At 44.0% G+C, this 25,284-nt stretch overlaps 1 protein-coding gene and 1 pseudogene across 1 annotated transcript in view; one reads left to right on the forward strand and one right to left on the reverse strand.

Annotated features, from left to right (window-relative positions):
- KIF5C (kinesin family member 5C) overlaps nucleotides 1-25,284 on the forward strand; it is a 164,710-nt gene that overhangs the window by 34,197 nt on the left and 105,229 nt on the right. Inside the window, exon 2 of the mRNA XM_030326755.1 lies at nucleotides 19,862-19,952. Coding sequence (XP_030182615.1) covers nucleotides 19,862-19,952 — 91 coding nt within the window. The remainder of the gene's footprint in view (nucleotides 1-19,861; nucleotides 19,953-25,284) is intronic.
- On the reverse strand, nucleotides 14,059-14,376 carry LOC115521478 (annotated as a pseudogene).

A 25,284-nucleotide genomic window follows, 5' to 3' on the forward strand; every position in this document is an offset into this window, starting at 1 on the left:
CGAGGGGATCAAAGCAAACCCTGACTCACTGATCTTTGGGAGGTCCTGGGGAGTGGAGGGGGTGTTCAGAACTGACATGCCTTACTGCAGGGAGGGGTGACACTTGCTGTGATATTGCTGGAAAACGGAAAATGAAGGTAGTAGCGTCTGAAGGCTTTCAAACCCATCGAAAGGGGATTAGCAGAAAAGCCACCTGGTTCAGACCCTCTGGTGCTGTCTAGTGAGGCTCCTTTAATTAAGGAAGAACGGTAGAGAGAGTCGGTCTCTGAAGAGGTGCTTGTTGGTCTTCAGGGGGAAGTAGGAAGTCTCCTCCACTGATGTCACAGGGACCACCTTCTCCTCAAAGAGATGGCCTGTGAAGGACAGCCTGTTGTTGCCTCACTGAAGGCGTCAGCTCGCTGCTGGGAAGGTCTTGGGCTTCAGACACAGAGGTACTTATGCACCCGCATGTGGAACTGTGGGCCTGGCATGGGCCCAGCTCACTGCACGATGACTGTGCCCCAAACTTTTCCTGTTAACCCGGAGGGCTGAGGGCGCTTCTCCTGAGATGCTGTGCCCACATGTTTGTGTCCCTGCCTAAGTCAGATCATGGAGCATGTGGGAGCCCAGTGACCACTGGAACCATGACTCATTTGGAACACATCTAATCCAGGGAGAAAAGGAAAGTCATTTTCTGTGTATGGCCCCAAGCCCAGAGCTTCCTGACCACATACCCTGGCCTGTGGGCACCACTGGAAGGTCGGGGAAAGGAGGGTGGGGAGTTGACAGATGTGGAGCTGGCTTTTGTGGCTCAGCTGGCTCTTGTGGCAGGTGTAGAGAGCACTATCCCTCTTGTCTTACTGTGTGGCTCGGTGGCAGTTGAGTGGTTGGAGCCCCGAGGCATGTATGTGCCTGGGGCCGCTCAGCAGTCTCTCTTAGGGTGAAAGCGATGCCCTGCCATTTGGTTCATCTGCAGATCTACCTGGCGGTCTCCAGGCCAAAAGTCGTTTGGCCTGTCCCTGTCTCACATCTTTCCAACCTACTCAGTTCTTATTGCCACCATTTGCATTACAAGTTTTGGCTGGCCTGGCTTTTCTTCTGTTTCAGCATTGCCCACAGTTACAGGAATGGAATTGATCTGTAATAGCATTCTGGTGTTTACCAGGCTGAAAATTAGACTTTTCAAAGCAGCTCAGATGATTTCTTGTGGAATCACTATGCATATATATTTTCCAAAGAAATGCTTTGATGATGGAAGGGATAGGAAAGTCCCGGCTCCTTTCCTCCAGAGAATTGCCACTCAATTGGGGAAAAGACGTATATTATCAAAAAAAAAAAAAAAAAAAAAAAAATAACCGGGATGCCTGAGTGGCTCAGTCGCTTAAGTGTCTGACTTCGGCTCAGGTCATGATTTTGTGGTTCATGAGTTTGAGCCCCACGTGAGGCTCTGTGCTGAGAGCTCAGAGCCTGGAGCCTGCCTCAGATTCTGTGTCTCCCTCTTCCCCACTCATATTCTGTCTGTCTGTCTCTTTCTCTCTCTCTCAAAAATAAAGATTAAAAAACAAAACAAAACAAAACAAAACAAAACAAAACACAGACAAAAAAAGAAAATAACCAGAAAAAAAAAAAAAAGACTTATCAGTGGGTGGGATTTTAAATGGTCTTTGAAGAAAGAGTAGGGTTAAGAGGAAGCATTTGTGGTTTGGCAAACAACTGTAGGGGACATCAGAGCTCCCCAGGGTCTAGCAAGACCCCACTGTCTGGACATTCCTTATCTCGTTCTTTATCCTCACCTGCCAGGTGGAGGGCAGAAGCCTTATCTTCTATCCTCAGGGAAGATGGAAGCAGCTGTCTCAGTTTATTTAAAAATATCCTGAATATGCTTTGATGAATCACCTTCCAAGATTCTTTTCCTCCAGAGAAAGCTAGGTCCATCAATCCAGTTTCTTATTTCTAACCCCTTAGTCATCTTAAAGACCACCCTGGCCTTAGTAGAACATAAGAGGCATGAAGAATTTGGGCCTTTGTTTTATCCCACATTTATTCTCTAGGTAACCTATACAAGTCATTTAACCCCCCTTGGTCTTAGTTTCTCTAATTGTAAAATGGATATCCCAAAATTATCTACTCCATGGTGTTGTCTGAGAATTCAATGAGGTAATTTTTTTTTGTTGTTGTTGTTTTTTTGAGAGAGATCTAGCACAAGTAGGGGAGGGGGCAGAGGAAGATGCAGAGAGAATCCCAAGCAGGCTCCACACTGTCAATGCAGAGCCTGATGTGGGCTTGATCTCACAACCACAAGATAGTGACCTGAGCCAAAATCAAGAGTTGGATGCTCAACTGACTGAGCCTCCCAGGCTCTCCTCAATGAGGTAATTTTTGCAGTGCATGCCCTACTGTACCTGATTCCAGCAACCAATAAGTGTTCTCTATTGCTACCGTTCCCCACATTATGCTTAGAATTGATCATACCTGTCTAGTGAGGTGCTGTGATTAACACTGCTAACATTCTGAAGGCTGCTTAAAATAGAGAAGGGTTACTTTGCCTGAGATTTTGCATTAAGGTTGACACATTTTTTTTTTATTAGATAGTCCTCATACAGATTAATGAAATGGAATGAATCTGTGAAGTTATCTACATAAGGAGGCCAATGTGGCATCAAAGCAATGAAGTCCCTGAAAATATCAGCCACATTTCTAGTGTCAATTTAACCCTAGCATTTATAGAGCTTTAAAGGACCAAAGGACGAAAAGCCACCTTTCTTCGCTGCTTCTTTGACTCCTCTATCGGACCCTGGACTTTTGGTGCTTGGGGAATGTGTCCATTTCACTCTTGGCCTTTTAGGATCTGGCAGGTTGCCTGACATAAGGGACCACCAATAATTTATGTTAAAGAAATGAAAGTATTCTTACCTAGAAAATTTCGAAACAAGTGGGAGAAACCAAAGTTAAGGAGCAAAACTCTGAGTAGTTTCGGGAGTGGGTATCATCAGCTCATGGTCACTGCAGCCACTGTGAAGTTCATTGTGCAGTGAAGTCTCTCTGGATTTCATACATGGTGTGGTTGAAGGCGCGTGGACACTGAGGGCGGACAGATCTGGACTCGACTGCGGATCTATCACATAGTGGTTGAGTGATAGTCGGGAATCTCTTGTCCTGTCGTGTGGGAGTTTCGGCACCGTTTCCACGGGATTGTTGTGGGGATGAAAGATGTTGGCGTGAGCTGTTTAGTACCTTGGGCTCTCTCTTTGCCTTGATTTCTGGACCACTCAACGACTCCACAGTTGGCATACTTTACCGGGGAGGTCCTAAGAGGAGAGGCAGTCTCCGACGAGTGTCTTGAGAATAAGGATAAGTAGGCCTTTCTGGCTTGGCTGGCCTTGTTGGGTTGACCTGAGTAAGCAGTGTGCGGTCTGTGACTCTGGCACGGAGATCAGGACACTTGCAGGGGTCCTTCGTGTGCTGCCTTGTCATCCTGTGACCTGGACCTACCACCCGACTCTACTCGGATCCACCCTTCTCTTTCTGTCCTCATTGCCTATTCCTTAGTCCAGGCTGCCCCCTGTCTTTCTGGACTTCTCAATGACCTCCAAAGTGGTCTTCCCGTTTGTCTTTTTCCCTTCCCTCTCCAAACACCCAAGTCCACCCAGAGCAGCCAGGGTAATATTTTAAAAACAGAAGCCAGATCAGGCCATTCCTTTGCTTTAAAGTATATTATAAGGATGCATGACAGAGCATCAGCCTGGCTCTTCCCTCCTCACCTCATACCGCCTTGCTCCTTGCTCTCTCCAGATACACCTGCCCACTTTGCAACACACCCAGTGCTTCCTAACTCAAAGTGGCCCTTTTTAGGTCACCTCTCTTGGCACACTCTGCCCCTGGCTCTTCCTGTGGCTGGCGGAACTCCAAGCCTGCGCTCCGCTATTACATGCTCAGAACCATCCTCCCTGACCCTCTTCATGTCCATCACATCACAACACTAGCAGAAATGACCTTTGTTATGATTTGATTTGGTTGCTTATTACCTGTCTCCTCCCACTCTGTTAGAATGAAAGCTCCATCGAAACAGAAGCCGTGTCTCGTCACTGCTGTGTTCCTGGTGTCCACAACAATGCCTGGCGCATGAAGGGTTCTAGCGATATTTGTTGAATAAAGCAGTGAGAAGAGAAACTCTGAATCTGTAAGAATATAAAGAGTACATTTATCAGATTGGGCACCGAGTGAGTGTTGAATCACTGTATTATACACCTGAAACTAATAGCACACTATATGTTAACTGTACTGGAATTAAAATTAAAAACTTTAAAAAGAATGTATGAAATCTGTTCCACTGTGTGGAGGAGAGGGCTGATTATGCCAGTGTTTAGGAGGTTGTGGTAAAATTTAATGGGATCTGAGAGGAAACTCTCGTGCTCACACATACAGGAAAGAAAATGACAGGAATCACCTTTGATGCAGAAACATTGCTCAATTGCGACAGCATCTGGATGCATTGGACCCTTGTGGTCAGGAGTGTGATGGCAGGAAATCGTGACATTTGAGATCAGATCCTCCTGCCTCTGCTGATTATGAGCTGCTGACTGTTACTTGCTATCCTGTTTTCTTACTTCTCCACGTATAAAATGGGGACAATAATGCAAGCAGCATTGCTATGGAGATTAGCGGTAGTCTGTGTCTGGCACTCTTCAATAAACGGAACTTTTATTTTACAGTGGAAATTTTCAAAATACTATTAAGTCATGGCATCAGAAGTCCAATTTAATTAAACAACTAAATTGATTAAATAATTAAATAAGTGCTTTCAATAATTATCATAAATGCTGCAGAGAATCCAAAGATGGGTTAGGTAGAAAACATGTCCTAAATAAATAAATAACTGAATAACTAAAAATAAATGACTAAATAACTAAAAATTAAATAACTAAAAGGGTAAGATAAGTTGTAATGTTAATAACAAATCCATGTACAATGCTTTATGATTTGTAGAGTGAGTTTTGCCTGCCTCTTTAGAAAAGAATAGCATTAAAAAAATACCGTTTTATAGACTTTATTTTATTTTTTTATTAATTTTTTTTAATTATTTGTTTTATTTATTTTTGAGAGACAGACAGAGAGTGAGTGGTGGAGGGGCAGAGAGAGAGGGAGACACAGAATCCGAAGCAGGCTCCGGGCTCTGAGCTGTGAACACAGAGCCTGACACAGGGATCGAATTCACGGATAGCAAGATCATGACCTGAGCTGAGGTCAGACGCTTAACCAGCTGAGCCACCCAGGCACCCCTGACTTTATTTTATTTTTTGAGTAATCTCTATGCCCAACATGCAGCTCACACTCACGACCCTGAGATCAAGAGTCACATGCTCTACTGACTGAGCCGGCCAGGCGCCCCTTGTATGCTTTTTATTAGTTGGTTCCCACTTCTACCACATGAAGCAAATGTAATATGGGCTTCCTGACCCTCTGCAAATCAGGGACCTCTCTGAACCTGACTTTGCCAGTAATAAAATGCGAAGAGTGGTAGTTACATTAGAGAGTAGTTGTGATGACCCCTCAAAAGTGTAGGGTCTGGCAGGAGAGTCAGTCTCTTGCCCCAATCTCTGATCCTGGATCCTGTTTTCTTTCTGTAACATGCTGCTTCCAGATGACTGTAATATGAAGTATTTTGTGTCACAGTCCTCCTGGAAGGGTATCAAAGTGCCATAGAAGTTCGGAGAACAAGAGAAAGAGAGAGAAATGACATCTATTTGAGAGGCTCAAGAAAAACCTTTATCTTGGAAGAGATAACACTTGGTATGAGTCTTAAAGATCAGGTAGTGTTTTGACAGATAACAAGGTGAAGGTAACAATGTGCCATTTCAGTTAAAAGGAGCTGTTAGAGCAGTGAGGTGGGTGCATGGAAGTTGCTGCAAGCACATTGCTTGAGTGTCAGGTAGGGAAGGATTCACCTGGGTGGAATGGTAGGTTCTGCGTTATGGATGGCACCTAACTAGAGGGTGCATGTACAGTAGGGCATCCTAGCAATTGATCACCATCTTTTAGGAATTGGGTCAAAGCCAGATGGTTTTGGCAAAGGATACAGAATAGAGGTAGAGGAGATAAGCAGACCACCTACAAAGCTCTCACACAAGTCTGGGTAAAAAGTAATAATGGTAGTTGAGATACCAAGCAAGAGATAGACCAAATAAATGAACCACCACTCTGGCAGTGACTGGGTGATGGTGGTGAGGGAGAGCTGTGGGCAAAATGGCTTGAGCTTTTCAGCCTAGATGACTGGGGAGAGTGATAGACATAAGTGGGTCAAGGCAAAGAGGAGGAGGAGGAGTAAGAAGAAGGCAGTGAGCTCCTTCTTCAACATATGTTGTTTAGGGTATTTGGGGACATCCAGTTGGAGGTTTTAATCAGACAGTTGGTAACAGGGTTTTGGGACTCAGGGTTAGAGATAGACTTTTGAGTCTTCTGCACACAGCTTATGGCTGAACTATGTAGTGTTTGAGCTCTCCCATGGGGGTGAGCACAGAAGAGGAGGGTTCAAAGGAGAGACGAGGCTCAGTAAGAGAGCTGGTCGGTTCTTTATTTGGAGTTGGTATCAAGCAGAACTGGTGTCAGGCAGAGAAGGAAGCATCAAAAGAGGGAGGAGGCTGAGCAGAGCATGAAGCTTGGGGAGACAGCAGATCAGAGTTTCATCAGGAGGGGCAGGTGCGTCACTTTAAATGGTTTTTACATGTTGAGGACATTGTGGGGTCTCAAAGTCTTAGAGATTTGATGATTAAGAGCCTTTGGAGCCCTTTAAGAAAGCAGCTGAATGAGGGCAAAAATTGGATGTAGGGTGGAGAGGCAAGACCGACTTCCAGAAGGCAGAGAGAGGCAATAGTTTGAGGAAGGAGAAAGAAGAAACAATTAATAGAAGAAGAGAACACGGCCTCCTTCCTTTTCCTAAAACAGGGTCATGAAGAGGGAGATATTGAAAGGAAACATAGGGTGAGCATGGATGAACATGGGATTCCCTTCTCAAGGGAGAAGGTACCAGTAATCAGCTCTTTAGATAATGAGTGTGGGTGCCTATTAAACAATTATTACCCTGGATAGTTGAGCCAAAGCTGCTTGAAGTAATCGTTTTAAACAGTTTTTTGCTGGTCCATCCTAGCCTGGCTGTGAAGGAGGTGACATTTGACTTTGCTGCTGTGTCCCCGTCATGCTGATTTTCCCTGGTTGGCCTGGGGAATTTCTCCCCCCAAAATGCACACACACACGCTCAGGAATGAACAATTGGTTTACCTGGGTTCTGTTAACTAATGAATCTGATAAGCTACATGCTGCTCCTGGCAGCAGACAAGAGCTATTTCTGATGAGTTAGCCTTCTGGAGCCATAGTCTCTTTTGCTGTCTAATCCACTAAACGTTCACGTGGTGGAACCTCAAGTCAGGAAGGAGGGGCAGGGCAGGAAGAAGTGTGGGGAGATTTTGCTCTTCCGATTTTACCTTGTTTGTGGCCACGTGGCCCTTCTAGTCACTGAAAAATATGCTGCCCTGTCCTCCAAGTAAAACTTAAAATCTTTTAAAAGATACAAAGCTTCTGTGTCAGCTACAATTAAAAGCTTCTTTTAGAGTTTCTGATAACTCAATTGTGGCTGAACTCAAGAACAACAGATCTTAAAAAACATATGTTTTTTTGGTGCCCTAAGTACTTCACCTGTCAGTTGGGTGGTCATCTCTGCCTCTATGGACCAACATTTGGTTCTCCTGGATGAGGAGAGAGTCTCATTGGACTGGGATGCATGAGCCTATGTGTGCTGAGTTCCAGCCCATGCATCCTAGACTGAGCTGGCTGGTGAAGACCTATTCAGAGTTGGTATCAGAAGCCCCCCCTTTTTTTTGGTGCCGATGTGCGCTCAGCCAATGGAGGTGGCACCTTGGACACTAATTGTGGCATAGCTACCCTGAACTTAATGACTATTGCTGGCTGAGTTATACTGCATCATGTTCAAACCCAATTGCACAGAATTCTTAGAAAATCTATGGTTGAGAGATAAAATATGTTCTTGGAGGATCAATGATGAGATGCAATATGGTGTTATGGGTAGAAGGCTTGGCTGGGAACCAGAAATTCTGGATCCTACTCTCAGCTCAAATCGTTGCCTTCTACATGCTCATGAGAAGTTATTCTCTATTCCCAGAAAGGAAAGCTAATATTCCCACCCACTCTCTAAAATCATGAGATACAAATGGAGACTAGGGATCTGAACATACCATAAGAGCAACATTGCTCTCCAATACATTTGGAAATTATAATTATATAAGCTGTTTCTGGAGAGTGAAAACAATTAATAGAATATCAGTTCTATTTGTAATAAATATTTTCAGTGCGTGTTTATCAGAAGCCTCTGTATGTACCATACCCAGCCAAGCGCAAGCCTGGGCAAAAGTTTTTCTATTTCACATTTTAGCTAAAGGGAAGAAACTCTGCATGTGCCACCATGTGGCTTCCATGTTGGAGGTGCCACCATGAGTCTTGGCACAACTGGGAGAGGTTTGCAGCATGGCAATTTGACTGGATTGCACAGGGCTCTGCCAGGAAGCTGCCACCAGGGCGATACGCCCCAGAGAGAGCGCTCAGGGTTTTCTTTGCTATTTTCCATTTGGCAAAAGAAATCCTACATTCTACCTTCAGTGGAGCAGCTTTATACCCTCTTTCCTCCAGTGAGGAAAGTTTGATATTTTTTTTTTCCAGACTTCATTTGGCAGAAAACCAGATCTGAAAAAACTTTAGCAATTTTTACTCATTTCTTATAAGTATATAAAACATTGAACTCATGCCAGTTTAAAGTTTACCCCCTCTTGTGCTATATGTGGTCAAGACAGAAGCTGATCTTATGGGGAAAATCCCAGGATGTTTGTGCTGCCCATTATTATTTCACATTAGAGTTGGAAAGATCCAATCTTTAACTTTACTTAGGAGGAGGCCCAGAAATATGGGCAAATTGTTTAAGATCACAAAGTATGTAAGGGGCAAAGTCCTGATCCAGAACCAGTTCCCCTGACTCAATCTAGTAATCCCTGCATCTTGGCAGATTAGGGTACAGAGCAATTAAATGGAGAAGACTGGGGGTGGGGGGAAGGTCGTTATATTTTGAGACAAAATGAAAATCACATATAAATAAGAATCTTAGCTTTGCAACACAGATTCCATTAATTTCTTTAACAGAAGTAATACTTCTGTCTTCATTTTGCCTGTTAGCCGGGCAATAATTCTGAATTTCTTCATTATCACTTGGGCAGTTCCCTTTCCCAGAGTGTTTTTTCCATAGCTGTCTGTGATCCTGACAGTGCTTGTGTGTCCATGCAGTGGGACTTTTGGCAGAAAAGAAAGGATTTTAGCCTGGTTTCCTGCAGGAAGAAGGCTTACAAGATTCATTCTTGTGTGTTGCCTTTGTTCATTCTTGAGACGTGGTTGGCATCACCTTGGCAACTCAGTAGAAGCCAATCATTGCTCCGTCGGTTTCATTACAGCCTCTCCTGGGAGCAGCCTTGGCTTTGGCCGGAACTGGCACCAGCTGCCTTCCTTGGGGCACAGAGCCAGTGTGGGGAGGGGGATGGGAATGTCTGGGGCTGACACTGGCTTAGTATTTATATCTCCAGTCATAGAGTTCTCCCAGCGTAGATAGGGGCAGGCGGCAGAGTGGGGAGGAGAACATGGAGGGCTTCATTGTGAGACCACGTCTGTACATTGGCAGATTCGTGGACCCTGGACAGGATATCACAGTGTTGGGATAAGCGGATAGTCACTGCCAGGTATGGGGTGGTTTGCCCCAAGGTGCACAGTGGAACTTTTTTCTGCTTTGGGAATTTGCAACCCAGTTCCAGATAAATGGGAAGATAGGTGGTGGGGTAAAGAGGAGTAAAGGGATACAGGAAGAGACAGGCAACTCCACAACTGCTGAAATCTTGGAGGTGGGGGATGAGAATGGTCAGTAACAAGGAAAGTTTCTGACACACTGGAGAAATACAGTAAGCATGGATTCCCTCCACCCTCCCACCCCCAGCACTATTTCATGGTGTCCTGGCACCTGACCTCCTTGTTGCTCATCTGGCAGGCATTGGTCAGCAGCAGCAGCAGACTTCTAGTGAGCACCTACCCTGTACCGTCATGTATAAATTTTTTTTTAATGTTTGTTTATTTTTCACAGAGAGAGAGAGAGAGAGACAGAGCATGGGCAGGGGAGGGGCAGAGAGGGGATACACAGAATCCAAAGCAGGCTCCAGGCTCTGAGCCATCAGCACAGAGCCCAACGTGGGGCTCGAACTCACAGACTGCGAGATCATGACCTGAGCTGAAGTAGGACGCTCAACCGACTGAGCCACCAGGCGCCCCTGTACCGTCATGTATAAAGCACTCTACTAGGCCATGGCCTTCATGAGGGTGTAGTGCTCCTTTGTGTAAATTAGAAATTGGTAATCCTCTGGGCAGAGGTGGCTCCATGGGCCCAAAGCCTGGCAAGTGACCAGCACTCTTTTGTGAAGAAAAAGGCACTCTCCCCCCCCACCCCCCCTCAGAACAGGGTCCTAAGCCCACAGCTTGTGGAATTTTAACAAAGATTTCAATTTCCATTCACCCCCTTGTCTGGATATCGACCAAATGTGATGGCTCCGTGGTTGGCAGCGATGCAACACATTCAGAATCTCTTAGGACCTAGTGAATGAAAGAGCAAAATGTCTAGGATTTTATGTTACTTTGGGCTTTCCTAAAGCAGACACTAAGACAGGGATTCAATTGCAGGTTTCTTTGGGAGGTGAATCCAAGAAACACTGAAGAAGAATGGAGAAACAAGACAGGGAACTGTAAAAAACCAATATAGGGTGTGTCATGCAAGTTAGCACTGTGGGCAAGGGGGTTTCATTGCAACGGGGAGCTCTGAGAGCCAGTTTGGAATACGTGTCTCCAGGTTTCCCCCTCCACTTCCACCTCTGGGCAGGGGAGCTAAAGTATTTACCCCACCTCCTATCAGTCATTGGGTGAGGCCTGCTGGGTTGGTGCTGGGATGGTCCTTCTGGTGTGCATCAGGTGACAGAAAGGGCTGAGGCAGCCAGAGAAGCAGAGGCTGAGGGTCAGGCCAGCCCGCATGGAAATGGTAAAGATGGTGAGGATATGGTCAGGACCCTGGGAGCATCTGCTTCGTGTTTACAGTTGGTGTTATCACAGAAGTTTCTGGAGGGCTCCAAAGCTGTAATAGCAGAGCTGATGAGTCTATGAGTGCCTGCACAAGACATAGCTCCTCACCTTTCCTAAATAGGCTTTGTAGCTGAACATCAAAATTTCATTTATTTTTAGAGTACAGAGGATACCCTTGGGACAGAGTTAGTTTTGCTAGGACCCTCAGAAATTAAAGGTCTCATGGAGCTGAGCTTATGGGTGGCAGACCTGGGGCCTGGAGTTGCGTGAGGTGTGATTTGGCATTAGGGTGTTGTAGGGTCATCAGGATGGCAAGTCTCTGAGCTGGTACATTGTGAGTGATTGTTGCTTATCAGCATCCTTTCCTTTAAAAGGTCACTGCTCGCTAAGTTTGGTGTAATGCAAATCCTGGTACACATTGGTTGAAACTTTTTATTACAGAATAGCACTAACCATGACTTGAGCACCTTCTAGAACATCAGTCATACGGTAGGTCCTTTATTCTCCGGAACATATCTAATTTTCACAATCCTGAATTCTGAATCTTATTAGCTCCATTTTAATGATGAGGAAACTGAGCTTCAGAGACAGGGGGTTAAGCCAGGTTTATGTGAATTCATTTACCCCATGTATTGGTAGGCTGCCTTCCCTGGACAACACTCAGTATTAACTAGTGGAGTGAGGAGCACAGAAACCCTATCATAAACACCTTTAAATGTCCTCTCTTCCTAGTAAACTGTTCTTTTTCTTAAAGCACATGGATATGTATAATTTTTGTTTCCCTATGAGATGATTCCCCACTCAGGACCACTTTGTAAATGTTAAGTACACAACAGTGTATTACAATGCCTGGAAACATCTCTGTATCCATAATATATGTTGAAATAAATTTTACAATATGTTAAGCATCAATTAAAAAACTCCTGAGATAAAAATCAACATCACAAAGAAATACTACTGCATACTCACTAGGATGTTATAATAAAGAAGACAAGACAGTAACAAGTGATGGCAAGGATGTGGAGCAAGCGGAACCCTCATCCACTGCTGGTGGGAATGTAAAATGGTGCAGCTGCTATGGAAAACAATTTGTTAGTCCCCCCAAAAGTGAACTCACATAAAGTTACTGTCTGACCTAGAAATTCCACTCCTGGGTATGTGAAATGAAAGGAGAAATGAAAACATATGTCCACATAAAAAGTTGTATATGGATGTTCATAGCAGTATTCGTAATAGCCCCAAGATAGAAACAACCCAAACGTCCATCCTACTGATGAATGGATACATAAAATGTGGTAAATCCATGCAATAGAATATTATTTGGTCATGAAAGGGAATAAAGTGACGATTATGCTACAATATAGACGAACCTTAAAAACATACTAAGTGAAAGAAAATGTTAATCACAAAAAGCTACATATTTATGCTTCTATTTGTATGAAATATCTAAAACAGGCAAAGCTGTAAAGACACAAAGTAGATCAGTAGGATGGGGAGTACAGAGTTTCTTTTTGGGGTGATGAAAGGAATGTTCTGCAATTAGATAGTGGTGATGATTGTCCAATCTTGTGAATATGCCAAGAATGTGCCCTTTTATTAGAGGGGTGAATTTTATGGTATGTGAATTATATTTCAATAAACAATACAAAACAAAACTTGTTTTGGCAGGATATTTGTGTTGATAAAAAATGAGTATCAACATTAACCCCAGGACTTCTTGCTATTTAGGTAATGTTTTGGAAACATTCTTTCAGGTTGTTGCCAAAGCCCTTCATAGTCCATGAGTTTATTTTATTCAATTCCTTCTTGTGCAAACTAATATAATGTTTTAGTGATGTCTTAACCTTGAACACCTTTCAAGTCCTTCAAGTCAGGACAAATCCACACAACTTTTAGGAAGGAAGCACATCAATCTTTCTCCTTTCCTCTGAGATGAGAGAAAAGAGAGTAAGACAATGAACACAGCTCCCAAAATGAAACAAAGCTGGGATGTCGATGTAGGCAGGTCTCTCCAGCCTTGGTCTGTCTTATTCTGGAGGATGGTGTCAGGTCTAATGCTTCAGGGTGCAGATTTAAATCAATATAAGGACACAACATTCCGACAATCGGAGCCAGTTGGGTTTCAAGCAGTTCATCGTTGCCCATGAAGGCTTGTGGAGACAGACCAAAGCTGCTCATTGAGAGGAGGCTGATGGGCTGACTGCAAGGTCATATTAACTCTGAGAGGCCATGATTCTGGTTCCCATGCTGTATTGCTCCAGTTCTTACAGCAGTGACTCTTTGCTCAAGGAACCATCATCAGCTGTGTATTTGGAAATAATTTAGAATTGGTTGGGAAGAAAGCAGGAAAAACAAAGCACCAGAGGCTGATGCTTGTTGTTTGCTTGATTTTCAGAGAGAGCAGTTGATTCTAAAGCCAGAACTTTTAGAGCACTAGGTAGGGAGCCAGGAGGTCTGGGTTCTGGGCACAGATCTCTACCTAACCTAATTGGCTGGGTGACCTACTGCAAGTTGTCTATTCTGTCCTGACCTAGAACTTGTTTATTTGTAAAACACAGCATTGAGTTGGGCTGACCTTGAAGGACCTTTAGGCTCTGAAAAATTCTGGGATTTTTCTCAGTAACTTCGACTTTTCATAGCAAGTCTCACACCTGCCTTTTCCTAGGTTCTGGTTGGCCTTTGCCTGTTTCCTCTCCCCCCCCCCCCCCCCGGCATATATGGACTATTTAATTATGATTAAAAAACCATTTCCAGTACTGTTCAGTTGTTCTGTCTCTGTGTGCACCACCATGACCCTCACCACTGTGCCCTGGAAGGATGTTGGCAGGAGGGGGTCAAATGCCCCAAGTTCCAAAAAAGGCTTATTACATAGGGGGCTGGGGGGAACGTGGGGGGAAAGTGGGGCAAAGACGGTTAGTCCTTCTTGGCTGCCACTTTCCTCGTGGCTGCAGGACATTGCTTAGCTCTTCTCTCTTCCTCTTGGCCTGGATGTGTATCCACACCCTTTTCTTGATGAACTTGAGCACGCACTTGTCCTTGGAGACCTTGAGCAGTTCCATGGCATGCTTCTCATATGGGGCAAAGCCACACACCTCTCGGATCATGTGCCACATGAATTTGGTGTGCTTGGTGAGGCACCTGTGGCGGTTCGCTGTGCCTTGGCTTGTTCGCGTTCTCAGTCACTTTGTGGCCCTGGTTGAAGCCCACAGCCATAGGGTAGCTCAGAGCCATGCTGCTGCTCCTTAGTGGCTCCCGTGGCGGAAGGCCTTTGCCTGTTCTTAATTCCTTTTGTTGCCTGGAAGGCTTGCCATGTGCATGGCCACCATTTTTCTTGCCAGTCTTGCCCTTCTTCCCTGATCTTCTTTTAAAGAATTTTTTTTTTAATGTTTATTTATTTTTGAGACAGAGAGAGACACAGCATGAACGAGGGAGGGATAGAGAGAGAGGGAGACACAGAGTCGGAAGCAAGCTCCAGACTCTGAGCCATCAGCCCAGAGCCCGACGCGGGGCTCGAACTCGCGGACCACGAGATCGTGACCTGAGCCGAAGTCTGACGCTTAACCGACTGAGCCACCCAGGCGCCCCTCTTCTTCCCTGATCTTAAGCTGCCGTTCTTTCCTCTGTGGTTTCATGTCAGTCCCACCTTCATGGTTAACACTTTCTTGACTACCGTAGGCTGTAGAAGGAGACTCTGACTTTTGTTGCTGTATGAATCACTTTGCTGCCATCTTTCACATTAGTCCTAAGCATCTGCTGCTGTTTGTGTGTCTCCTGCTTTTCCAGTAAGCCATAAGCTACTTAGGAAAGCAGCATGGTGTTGCAATCAAGGACTTAAAGGTATCTCCCCAAAGTAGCGGAGCTGATAAAGTGACTGGGCCTTAGTTTTCCAGTTTGTGGCATGGGGATAGTAATACCTACCTCATGGAGTTAGTTTGAGAATTAAATGAGATAAAACAGAAAAGGGTTTGGATCATGGTGGTTGGTGATGGTGCAGGTGGACAGTAGTGAGAATGTGGCTGAAAGAACTTGCCATCTCCTGTACTTTCAGGAAAGAAGTCACGTGAACACCCGGGAGAGAGACTGTAGTGATTGTTCTCAGGAATCCGTTCCTCTTCCTAATATTCCTCAGTGTCTGAAGATAATTCCACAGAGTGAGTGTAAATCTTGCTGTGGAAATTTAAAGTTTTTTTTCCTATTTCTTTTTTTCTTAGTGAAGATAGAGAAAAATCCTTCAAATTATTGGGCACCTTTGGTCACAAACTCTTGGCTAGTCTTAGAGATTGTTATGAGATTACTTCTCGAATGATCTCTTCTTGGGTAATTAATTTCAGTTTCCTTAACATCCCTCCTGGTGCCCATCTCCTAAATGTTTAAGTGGGTCTTTTGCTTTCCTCCGTCTCCCAGAGTAATATTCCTTTCAAGGCTGGGGAATGGTTGTTGGGTAACGGGTCAAATGAATTAATAGGCAGGCCATATGGTTCACAGACACTTTGCTCTCAACAACTTGATAGGAAGTGGTTTGATTGTTGTTGTTTTTTAATTTGAACTATAAAAATATAAGAACCATCTGCTGTTATTTTTTGCATGTGATCCCTGTAAGTTATTTAGTTAGATTGCTCCTATGCAATTAGCTGCTCTACGTGGAGGCTTTCATGGCAAAGCTGGATTATTTCATTTTCGGTTGTAATGTATATGGAGTGCGTGTGTGTCCCACCCAGACTCCTTACATAAATTGCAGCAGGTTTGCCTACATGCGGTGAACTCTTGGGATTTATATGGCTTCTGTCTTAGCCACTTAAATGCTTTAATTGTAATGATCCCTTTGATTGGTTGAGAATAGGTTACATACTAATTGCCATGGAGCAAACCAAATAAGGTAATGTGATAGAAGGTGATGCCAGGGTGGGGGTTGGGCTGCTGTACGTAGGAGCATGGTAGCCCTCGAAGGAGGAGAAATTGGAGTTGATACCTGAAGGGTGATAAAGAGACTGTCAAATGAAGATCTCTGGTGAGCCCAATGAAGGTCTGCAGTGAGAAGGTTCGAAGGGAAAGGAAGTGAAGAGCAAAGGCTCTGAACCATGGAATATGCTGAGGACTAAGCTGAGGAATAAAGAATTCCAGTGGGCTACACTATTGTGAGATGGAGGAGAATGCAGTGTGAAGAAGGTCTAGTCTAATAGAAGCATTTTTAAGGGAGGATTTGATATCATCTGATTTATAGTTCTAGAAAGCTCACTCAGCTAAATGGAAATTGGATCGTTGGGAGCAAGAATGGAGTCAGGGAGACCAGTGAGGAGACTATAGCTGTTGTCCTGATGAGAAACCATGGTGGTTTGGGCTAAGGTTGTGTGGCATAGATGATAAGATGATAGATAGACTTTGGGATATATTTGGGATATGGAATCTATGGGACGTGTACCTGATGAATTTGGTCTTTTCCTCAGATATGGAAGGCTCGATTTCATTTTTGGTCAGTTAAGTTTGAAGTGGCTAATGGAATCTAAGTGGTTTAAATGTCTAGCGGGTGACTGAATATATGAATTTGGAGCTTACATGAGATTTGAAAGCTGAAGTGTTCATTTAGATCATGTGAAAGTCAAGAATGTAGACAGAGAGGTTGCTGAGAGCTGAGTCCAGGATACACCATCATTTAGAAGTCTGGAAGAGACACAAACAAGGGACACTGGCAGAGAGTAGCCAGAGAGATGGGAGAACCTCCTGTGAATAGGTGCCCGGAAAGGAAAGCGTCTCCAGGAGTACTTGGTGCCCTCATCATTCAGTTTCAAGTGCTAGCACTTAACACTCCTATTAAAATGTTAATTGAAAAATGTACTCTGTAGCTGAACTAAAACATTTAGTGACAGCTAGAGCAGGGTGGGCTCAACGTCTGTCCACAGAAACCCTCAGCAACAGTGGGATCAGAAACAAGGAGACTCTTGTCTCCTAGGGGCTGTGGGAGATGGGGCTTTGCTGAAGTCTCCATCAGGGGTTGTGAGATTTTCATACCATTGCCAATGCAGCAAAGCATAATTTGTTTGTTGTTGTTGTTTAATGGCAGTTGTATATACAGCTCGCATGGCTATGCCACAAATCAGTTCTTTGAAAATAATCAGTAACTAAATTTTAATTCTATATTTTAATTTCAAGACTCTAAGGTTCACTTAAAATAAAAGCCTGCATAGCCAACTCAGTGTATGAAAAGACAAAAATACTTCTGTTTTTAACTTCTTTATATACTAGTCCTTACCAGAAGTCTCAAAACAAATCATTTTCTAAATTTTATCTTTTCTTGAAGGCAGTTTCTGTTTGGGAGTTAACTTCAGCTTATGGAAAATTGTTGATTATCTGTTTGTCATCTGATAAATGATATTATTTAAATGAGGAGTGGCAATTTCTTGCTTTCTACCTCTCTTAAAGTGAATGTTTAATGCACTCCAACAAACATTTTAAGTTGAAGGGCAAAGTTGGGGAGTCCTATTTTTTTGTACCATTTATATAAAAATAGGTCATTTTTCCAGCTGCAGTAGGTGCATTTTCTCCAAAACCCAAAGCTGATCGTTCTGGAAACAAGATGGTTTATATTGGTGATTCTCATCAAGTTTGGAGTAATAGTGGATTTGTTTGAAATATAAGCAAAGCTACAGTTTCTTTTAAGAAGTTTTAGTTGGTGACAAATACTTAGGCAAACTCTATGAGTGTTTGTTCTAACCTTTTACCTTACTGACATTTAGTTAATTTTATGAATAGATAAAGCTAAGAAGAATGTAGTGGACTGATAGTTGGCAATTGTTCACCAAGGAGGAATATTCTCTTGGTTTTCCAAACCAAATACTTGGTTCACTTAAGGAATGAGACTTGGCTAGGAACAAAACATCAGAAAATAACCCCTTTCCATAATTTTAACAAAATGACTGGCTCTGTTGCTTGTATAAAACAATATTTTGGGCACAGTTGGCACAGTTGGTTGGGCATCCAGCATTGGCTTGGGTTATGATTTCGCAGTTCATGAGTGAAAGCTCCACGTCAGGCTCCACTGCTGTCAGTGCAGAGCCTGCTTCAGATCTTCTGTTCCTCTCTCTCTGACCCTCTCCTGCTTGTGGTCTCTCAAAAATAAATAAACTTAAAAAAAACCTCTACAATATTTTATGGCACCTCAAAATTCTCCATTTCTTCTAAGACCAAACAGGAAGTAGCTCATTTACCTGGTTGACTCAATTCCAGTTTCAAAGACTAAAAGCTCAAGCATAACGCCTGAAGCATAGGACCTTACCTATGTGTAGTACTACCCATGGTCGTAAAAGAGTACCATGCTAAGCCAGCTGGCAGCTGTAAACTTTTGTGTGAAGGTTACAGGATGTAACAAGCCTTGTCCTTGAGTCCCTCATGAGCAGTTATCTTTTTGAGGCACTGGACTGTCCTGGGGTAAAGGTTCCTGGTGTCCAAGCCACACGTAGGAGGTACAGGGTGGGAGTGAAGGAGACTCTGAGCTCCCCTCCCTCCTTCCCTTCTCCTGCCCTCCCTTCCACCACGTGGGACGTGAAGATCTACATGGGTAGATCATGCTGTGGGAAAGGGCAGGGGGAGGGCCACCCCTTGCCTGGGCGGTGATGGTGGGAAGAAGGTTCTCCCCAGGAGGAGGCTGTGTCTTCTTAGCCACTAGCTTCCCCACTCCTCAGTCACTGGCATGTGAGTGTCCAGTGACTCCCTGGTGAACGTTGAGTGGTCCGGGGTCAGGGCTCGTTCAGTCTCAGGGCAGAACTTCTTTCCTTTCCTTCTGACACTTACCTCCTTGAGTAGTGTGCCGCGTCGTCTCAGACCAGACCCCCAAAAACCTGCACCTGGGGAAATCATTCGATGTACTGTACAGAAGGGTGCCCTGTGACTAGAAAGGCTCTACCCAGTTAAGGCATCACTTATACATATGAAGAAAACACTAGAATTCTTTGGGATGCAAAGCAATAATAACTTGCTATTAAGAGCAGCTTCTTAAATCTGATCCTGTCATCTTCCCATTGAATACAAGCCAAGCCCATTACCTTGGCAAACAGTCCCCTGCATGGACTGGCTCCTGATTTCTGTTCTCCTCTCCTTTTGTACCACGCTCCAGTGCCTCGAACACTCCAGGCCCCTTCCTGCCTGCTCCACCCTGTGCTCTGTCTGGTATGTTGTTCCATGGCTCTTCACATGCCTCAATCTTTCTGATCCTTTAAAGATCCACTTAACTGGCATTTCTTCAGGAAGATCTGCTTTGCTCTCTCTCTTGTCCCCTCTGTCTCATTATTTTGTACCTAGGTATTTTGTGGTTTCCCAGGTGTTTGCTTTCTTGTTTATCAGCTATCTGCCACCCTTGATTGAGCGCTTTACAGGCAGGACTGTTTTCTGATTTGGGTAGACTCTAGTCTAGTCCTGGTTCAGAAGAAGCTCTCAATAGGTAAATATTCGTTCAGATGAATGAATGAAGTATCAACCTGCTTTTCATCAGAAAAAGTGTTTCAAGTTAAAAAAAAACACACCTTTTTTCTTTCTCGAATTCTCAACATGCATTACACATACACACATTGTATGTGTGGTTCACACTGTAATAATTCCATAGTCTCATATGGAACTGCCTTCAAGGATAGGGTTTGTGATTTAGTGCCTGTGGTCTAACTGCTGTTAGTGCTTTTTATTCCTAAACTTCTAATGTGTGCCCTTTCCTTTCGTCTTTCTTTTTTAGCAAGGGAAGCCATATGTCTTCGACAGAGTGCTGCCTCCCAGCACGACCCAAGAGCAGGTTTACAATGCGTGTGCAAAGCAAATTGTCAAAGGTAAGTGCTATTTCTTTATTTCCTCCTGGGCCTTTCAGAGTAATTGAAAACATTAAGTGATATTTGCAGCCTAGGAATCAATGTGCCTTGACTATAAGCAGAGGCCTACTAATTGGAAACACTGAATTATAGCCCGAGCTCTGGTCCTGATTTGCTATGATGTCAGGCAAGTTCTTTAACCTCTCCATATCTCCTTGCCAAGGAAATGTCTTTATTTCTTTTGCCACCTTTTTGGCAGAGTTATTCTGCTACCTAGAAGCTTAAAAGCTATGGTCACACTATTTCTGTAAAGGTTTTAAAGTACTGCTGTAGGTATAAGGCCTCCTTTCTGCTTTGAAGGAGACAAAAATAGATATTTCTGATGCTCCATTTGTATATTTTTGGCTGAATTATTTTGTGCATCTGTGTCTTCAGGGAGAAGCCTTAAACATGGAAAATTCTTGGGCATCAAGGAGTTCTCTACAGCATCATAAAATCACATTACCTTGTTGGTTATTGAGCTGTTTTTGCTACTCAGCATTCCTTAAATATACTTTGGTCTAACCCACTTTCAACTTTTCCACCCAGATACCAACATTTGTTCCTCCAAATAGATAGCCTGAAGCCTAAATTTGTCTTAGAGATCAGCCCTTTTCTCTGGGACTGGCCTTGGCCCTGAAGGATTTAACAGCAGGGAGACTAACCAATTTACACGTTGCTCTACCTTGCCCTTTCACATCGGGCGGGCTGGAGCTTGCCTTGGGAGAGTTCGCCATCTGGACAGAGCTGAGGGGCATCTCCTGCTTCTTTGCTTTTCATCTTTAAATCTTTACTTTCTAGTCTGAATGCTATGGCAGCTGTGCTTCCAAATGTGCTGATGTTGCCACCTTTATGGGTAGCTCTAGATTTAAAGAGTAAAAAGCAAAATCAAAATTCAAAAACCACCTTGTCATGCAAGATGTGCTTGTTTTTGGAAGCTGAGCTGAGTAACCTGTCTGAAATTCATGCAAGCCAGCCCTGGGTACATCTGTTAGATTGGTTCTGACCCTGGGCACCTGCGTGGGAGAGTCAGTCAGTATGTTCCTCGCTGAGGTGTATGGTTATTCACATTCTTGTTGCAGACATCAATTAATTTTGAAGGTCTTCACAGTAAGATCATTATAGAAAACAGAAGAGAAAAAAAAACGTGCCTGAATTTAGGCTCTTCTTGAATTACTACTGTAGGGCTGTATCTGATAGTAATTTTTGTTTTCTCTCTGCTTCTATTGTTTTTCATCTCTTCCTGTCTAAAACTGTTTTCTCTCTCTCTCTGGAGTGTGTAGCTCTAGTTTGCTCCTACTCTGTCCTCCTTCCTCTCCATTATCAGACTCTTACTTATTTTTGTGGAAGTAAAATTAATCACATGTGAGCCATAACTTCCTTTTCTCTCCCCTTTCATTATCAGAACCAACTAGTATTTACCGTATGCTGTGCTAAGCATGAGGTCAATTTAAACGCATCTCTGAGTTGATGTTCTGATTAGAGATGGATGCATTCCATCTTTAAAAAGTCCTGTGATTAACAAATAATAATCATCATCTTTCATTCTTCATTACTAGAGAAGTTGAGTCTCTTTCAGTGTTTGGGTTTTTTTATGGTATGAAATGTCAGAAATAGGCAATCCTTAGAAAGTTCTCATGAAGACGTGACCTAATTGGATAACTTGAGGCCCAGTATATGGTGAGCCACAAAGAAAACCATTTAGGTAAAATTAGGCTCTGACATGATATGATAAACAGATATTCTTCAGGCACTACAAATATGATGTGAGCATACTCATTTTGTAACAGCTAAGAGTGCCTTATTCTCCCTTGAAAGGAAGTTATTAGGGGATGATGAAGACCTGATTTAACTTTTTAAAATATCCAGTGAAACTAGTGTGAGGGGAAGTGGCCATGTTGTTTCCTCATCATCAAGGTAAAACAAAGATATATGAGAAAGAACTCCATGGAATGGTTACTAGGTATAACTGAGGTCTTTTTTGCCTTGACAAAGCCTATTGAAATCAGGAAAGGAAGGTGGTATTGTAGGGGCCTCTTTTTCTAGAGGCCAGGAATTCAATCAGATAACTTCTGAAGGTCACCACAGTCCCCGTGATTCATGATAATGTAGTAGACCCATGAGCTTTCCTTTCAAGTGTCTCTGAACCCTTAATGTTTTTGAGATCAGGAAGACTCCTTTTAACTGGCTGGCTTTATTCTCTCTTGGGTTTTTGATTCCCTTCAACTTCACTAGTTTTTTAAAAACATATTTCAAACATTTGATTGTAGAATTCTGGTATCTCCCACACCCCCATCTTTGTCTGGTGTCTGTTAATCAAAATGTTGTCTGAAACAGTATGTAGGATTCTCCTCTGTTTCTTCCAGAAGAGCTTATAGGATTTGTGATTACCAACATGGTGAATAGGAAGGTTTCTGTGGACCCTAGGAATTAAAAACCATGGTTACTGGATGCTATTATCAAAGTACGGGTAACTATGTCCCAGTCTACAGAAGTCATTCTGGGCAATTGCCTTTCAAATTAACTAAATGTAGACTGTCCAGGGCTAGAGAAGGTGGTTTCTTGTTTGCTAGACCTAGTTTCTTTAGCTTCATTCATTTAATTATTTCTTTTACTCATTCCTTCATGCAAGGATATCAAGTATTTACCATGTGGTATAACCACTGCTAGGGACTAGAGTCACCAAGATATATAAGACTGTCTGTGAGAAGCTTTAAGTATAGGGAAAGAGACAGGGGCATTCATAGTCATCATACCCATGGGTAGTACGTGCTTTAAGATGGCTGTGTGCAAAATGCTGTGGGAGCACAGAAAAAAGTCACTTGAGACTGACTTTGGTGAGTGGGGATAAGGATTGGAGAGTTAAAGAAGGCTTCTTGGAAAGGTTGTGTCCTGAAGACTGTAGAATATAGCAGAGGTGTACAAGCAGAAGGAATAGGAAAAGCATAAAGAGAAATTATATGGCATGTTTGGGCAACTTAGTATTGCAGGGTACCTGGGGGATGGTACTTAAAAAGTTAGGCTGGATTAGAGTTTGGTAGAAATGGATGGGCTTTATCCTTCAGGCAATGTGGACTCATTGAAGAGTTTTAAGCTCAGGATATTATAAGATCTATATTATTATTATGCGTGGCTCTTAAGAAGAAATAGATTTCTTTGGCTACTCTTATCTGTCAGGCACGCTGTATGTACTTTGCATATGTTATTGTATTTTAAACCTCAACAATTTTATGAGGTGTGAGCATTATTATTCCTGTTGTACTAAAGAGGAGGTTGAGGTCAAATAACTTGGCCAGGTCAGTTAGGGGGTGGCGGGGCTGGAACTTAAGCCTGAGCTCGTCTGACTTCCTTGGATTTTTCTACACTATCCTGTCCCTACTTTTCTGGTGAGCTCATAATGAGCATTTAATAGCAATTTATGAGTTGTTACTTTTGTATCAGGCCATATGGACTATTAACCAAGCACTGCAGAAGGACAGGATTAGAAATGGGTATGGGAGAAGGGGGGGGAGGGGAGGAGGGAGAGGGGGAAGGAATAGAGATTGTGGTTCCAGAGCCTTGGGTTGGCCCTGCCTGTCTTCCAACAGTGAGATGCATTTCCATTCTGAAGATGTAACGGTGCCCTTCCTTTCAGATCGGCTGGGCCCAGCGTTATGGTTTGCCAGTAGTGTTTAGCAGGGCTGCCTCTATGTGCTCTGGGCGTGCGACCTACCTGAGTAGCTTGACTGGTCAGCGGGAGCCTTAGGATTCAGAGGCAGTGATGACCTACCTGTCAGCCAATATTGCCAGAGACCCTGGCCACTGACAGGCCACCATTTCACATGGGGAGCTGGTAGGAGGCCATGACAACCTTCTCAGGAACTTACATGATTACATCTTCCTCAAATTCTTACCCAGTAGTGGAACAGACTCTTCTGTTCTAGCAAGGTCTGGACTCAGAACTAGCAAAAACTTGGGGCGGAAAACTGGCTTCTGAAGTCTACGGCAAAAGAGGCAAGAAGTATTTTCAAGGATCCCACTCCTCTCCTCCCTCCTCTCTGGAGGTGAGAAGGCTCATCCCACCTGCAGTGGAATCTCTCTTTGGATTTGCTTCGCTGCCGGATGGATGTGTTGTGTGCTTGTGGGTGCCGCTGGCTTTGTGGTGTGAGCTGAGATCACATCACGCCAGAGCCTGTCACAAAGCAAGGTTCTGTCTGGCTGAATTGATTCCTGGCTCTGCGGCTGGCGCACAGAAATAGTCATTCTGTTACGAGAGAGGCTCTGAAACAAATGCTTTCCTCGGGCCCAGGAACTGTCATTCAACGTGGTGAAAGTGCCTTTTTGTGGGCTGTTTCTGCTCGGGTCGGGTGGGGGTGGTTGCGTGGCTCAGCGTGGCGCTGAGCACAGACCTGCTCTCCCATTCTGCTTTCCTTGGCGGGTGCACCCAGATGCACTGTCACTTCCCCTCCTGCCTCTCCTCTCCTTCCCCTTCTGCCTCTCCTCTCCTCTCCCCTCCTGCCTAAGTCAACAAACTGACCCCCTAGACTTGGAGTTTGGAAGAAAATAGGGAACACTGCTTTCAAAGAGCTTTTCCTTTTCTTTTAAAGTTTCTTTTAAAATTTTAAAATTTAATTCACAATTGCGTTGATAGAGGACAGCAGGTCTGTTCATCCTTGAACACTAGAGATAGTTCTCCAACAATGAATTAATTTTAACATGATCGTATATAGTACTTTAAAGGTCAAGCAGAGTTTGTTTTGATGGGGTTTTATGTGCTCCATTTTACTTAAAATAATAATAACAACAGTAATTGCACTCCATGTTTAAAAGCAACAACCAATGGTCAAGGACTCTCCCAGTGGGGTCTCAGTTGCTCCTCACCTCCCTGCTCTGGAGGAAGTAGTGCTCTCTATGAGTGCTTGTTTTCGTCTACATGTCCCAGGCTTTACCCCACAGGACTTTGGGGAGCAGCAGCCAACCAGGAGCTAATAGGATTGTACCTTCTGGTTGGGGAGGTTGGAGTTGGAGGGGTGGGCCCCGGCCAGAGGAGCCGAATTCAGGTGCCCCGGCCCCACTGCTTCCTGGCAGAGGCAGAAGCATGTGCTGGGCTTTCTTCTGCCAGTGGGGCTCAGGCTGAACTGAGCTTTCTTTACCGTGTGGATGTTGCCCAGAGCCTCCTCCTGCGAGCGTATGCACCTGTAGGGTGGCCAGCAGGCCTATTAGGAGGAGCAGAGGGAGCTGGACACTTGGCTTCGGCCTCCTCACCCCTGCCCTACAGCCTGGGCTGGAAGGTCCCAGAGTGCTTCCCGCACGGGGGCTTCAGGTAAGGAAGCCC

This window comes from Lynx canadensis, chromosome C1 (assembly GCF_007474595.2).
Source record: "Lynx canadensis isolate LIC74 chromosome C1, mLynCan4.pri.v2, whole genome shotgun sequence".
NCBI classification, from domain to species: Eukaryota; Metazoa; Chordata; class Mammalia; order Carnivora; family Felidae; genus Lynx; species Lynx canadensis.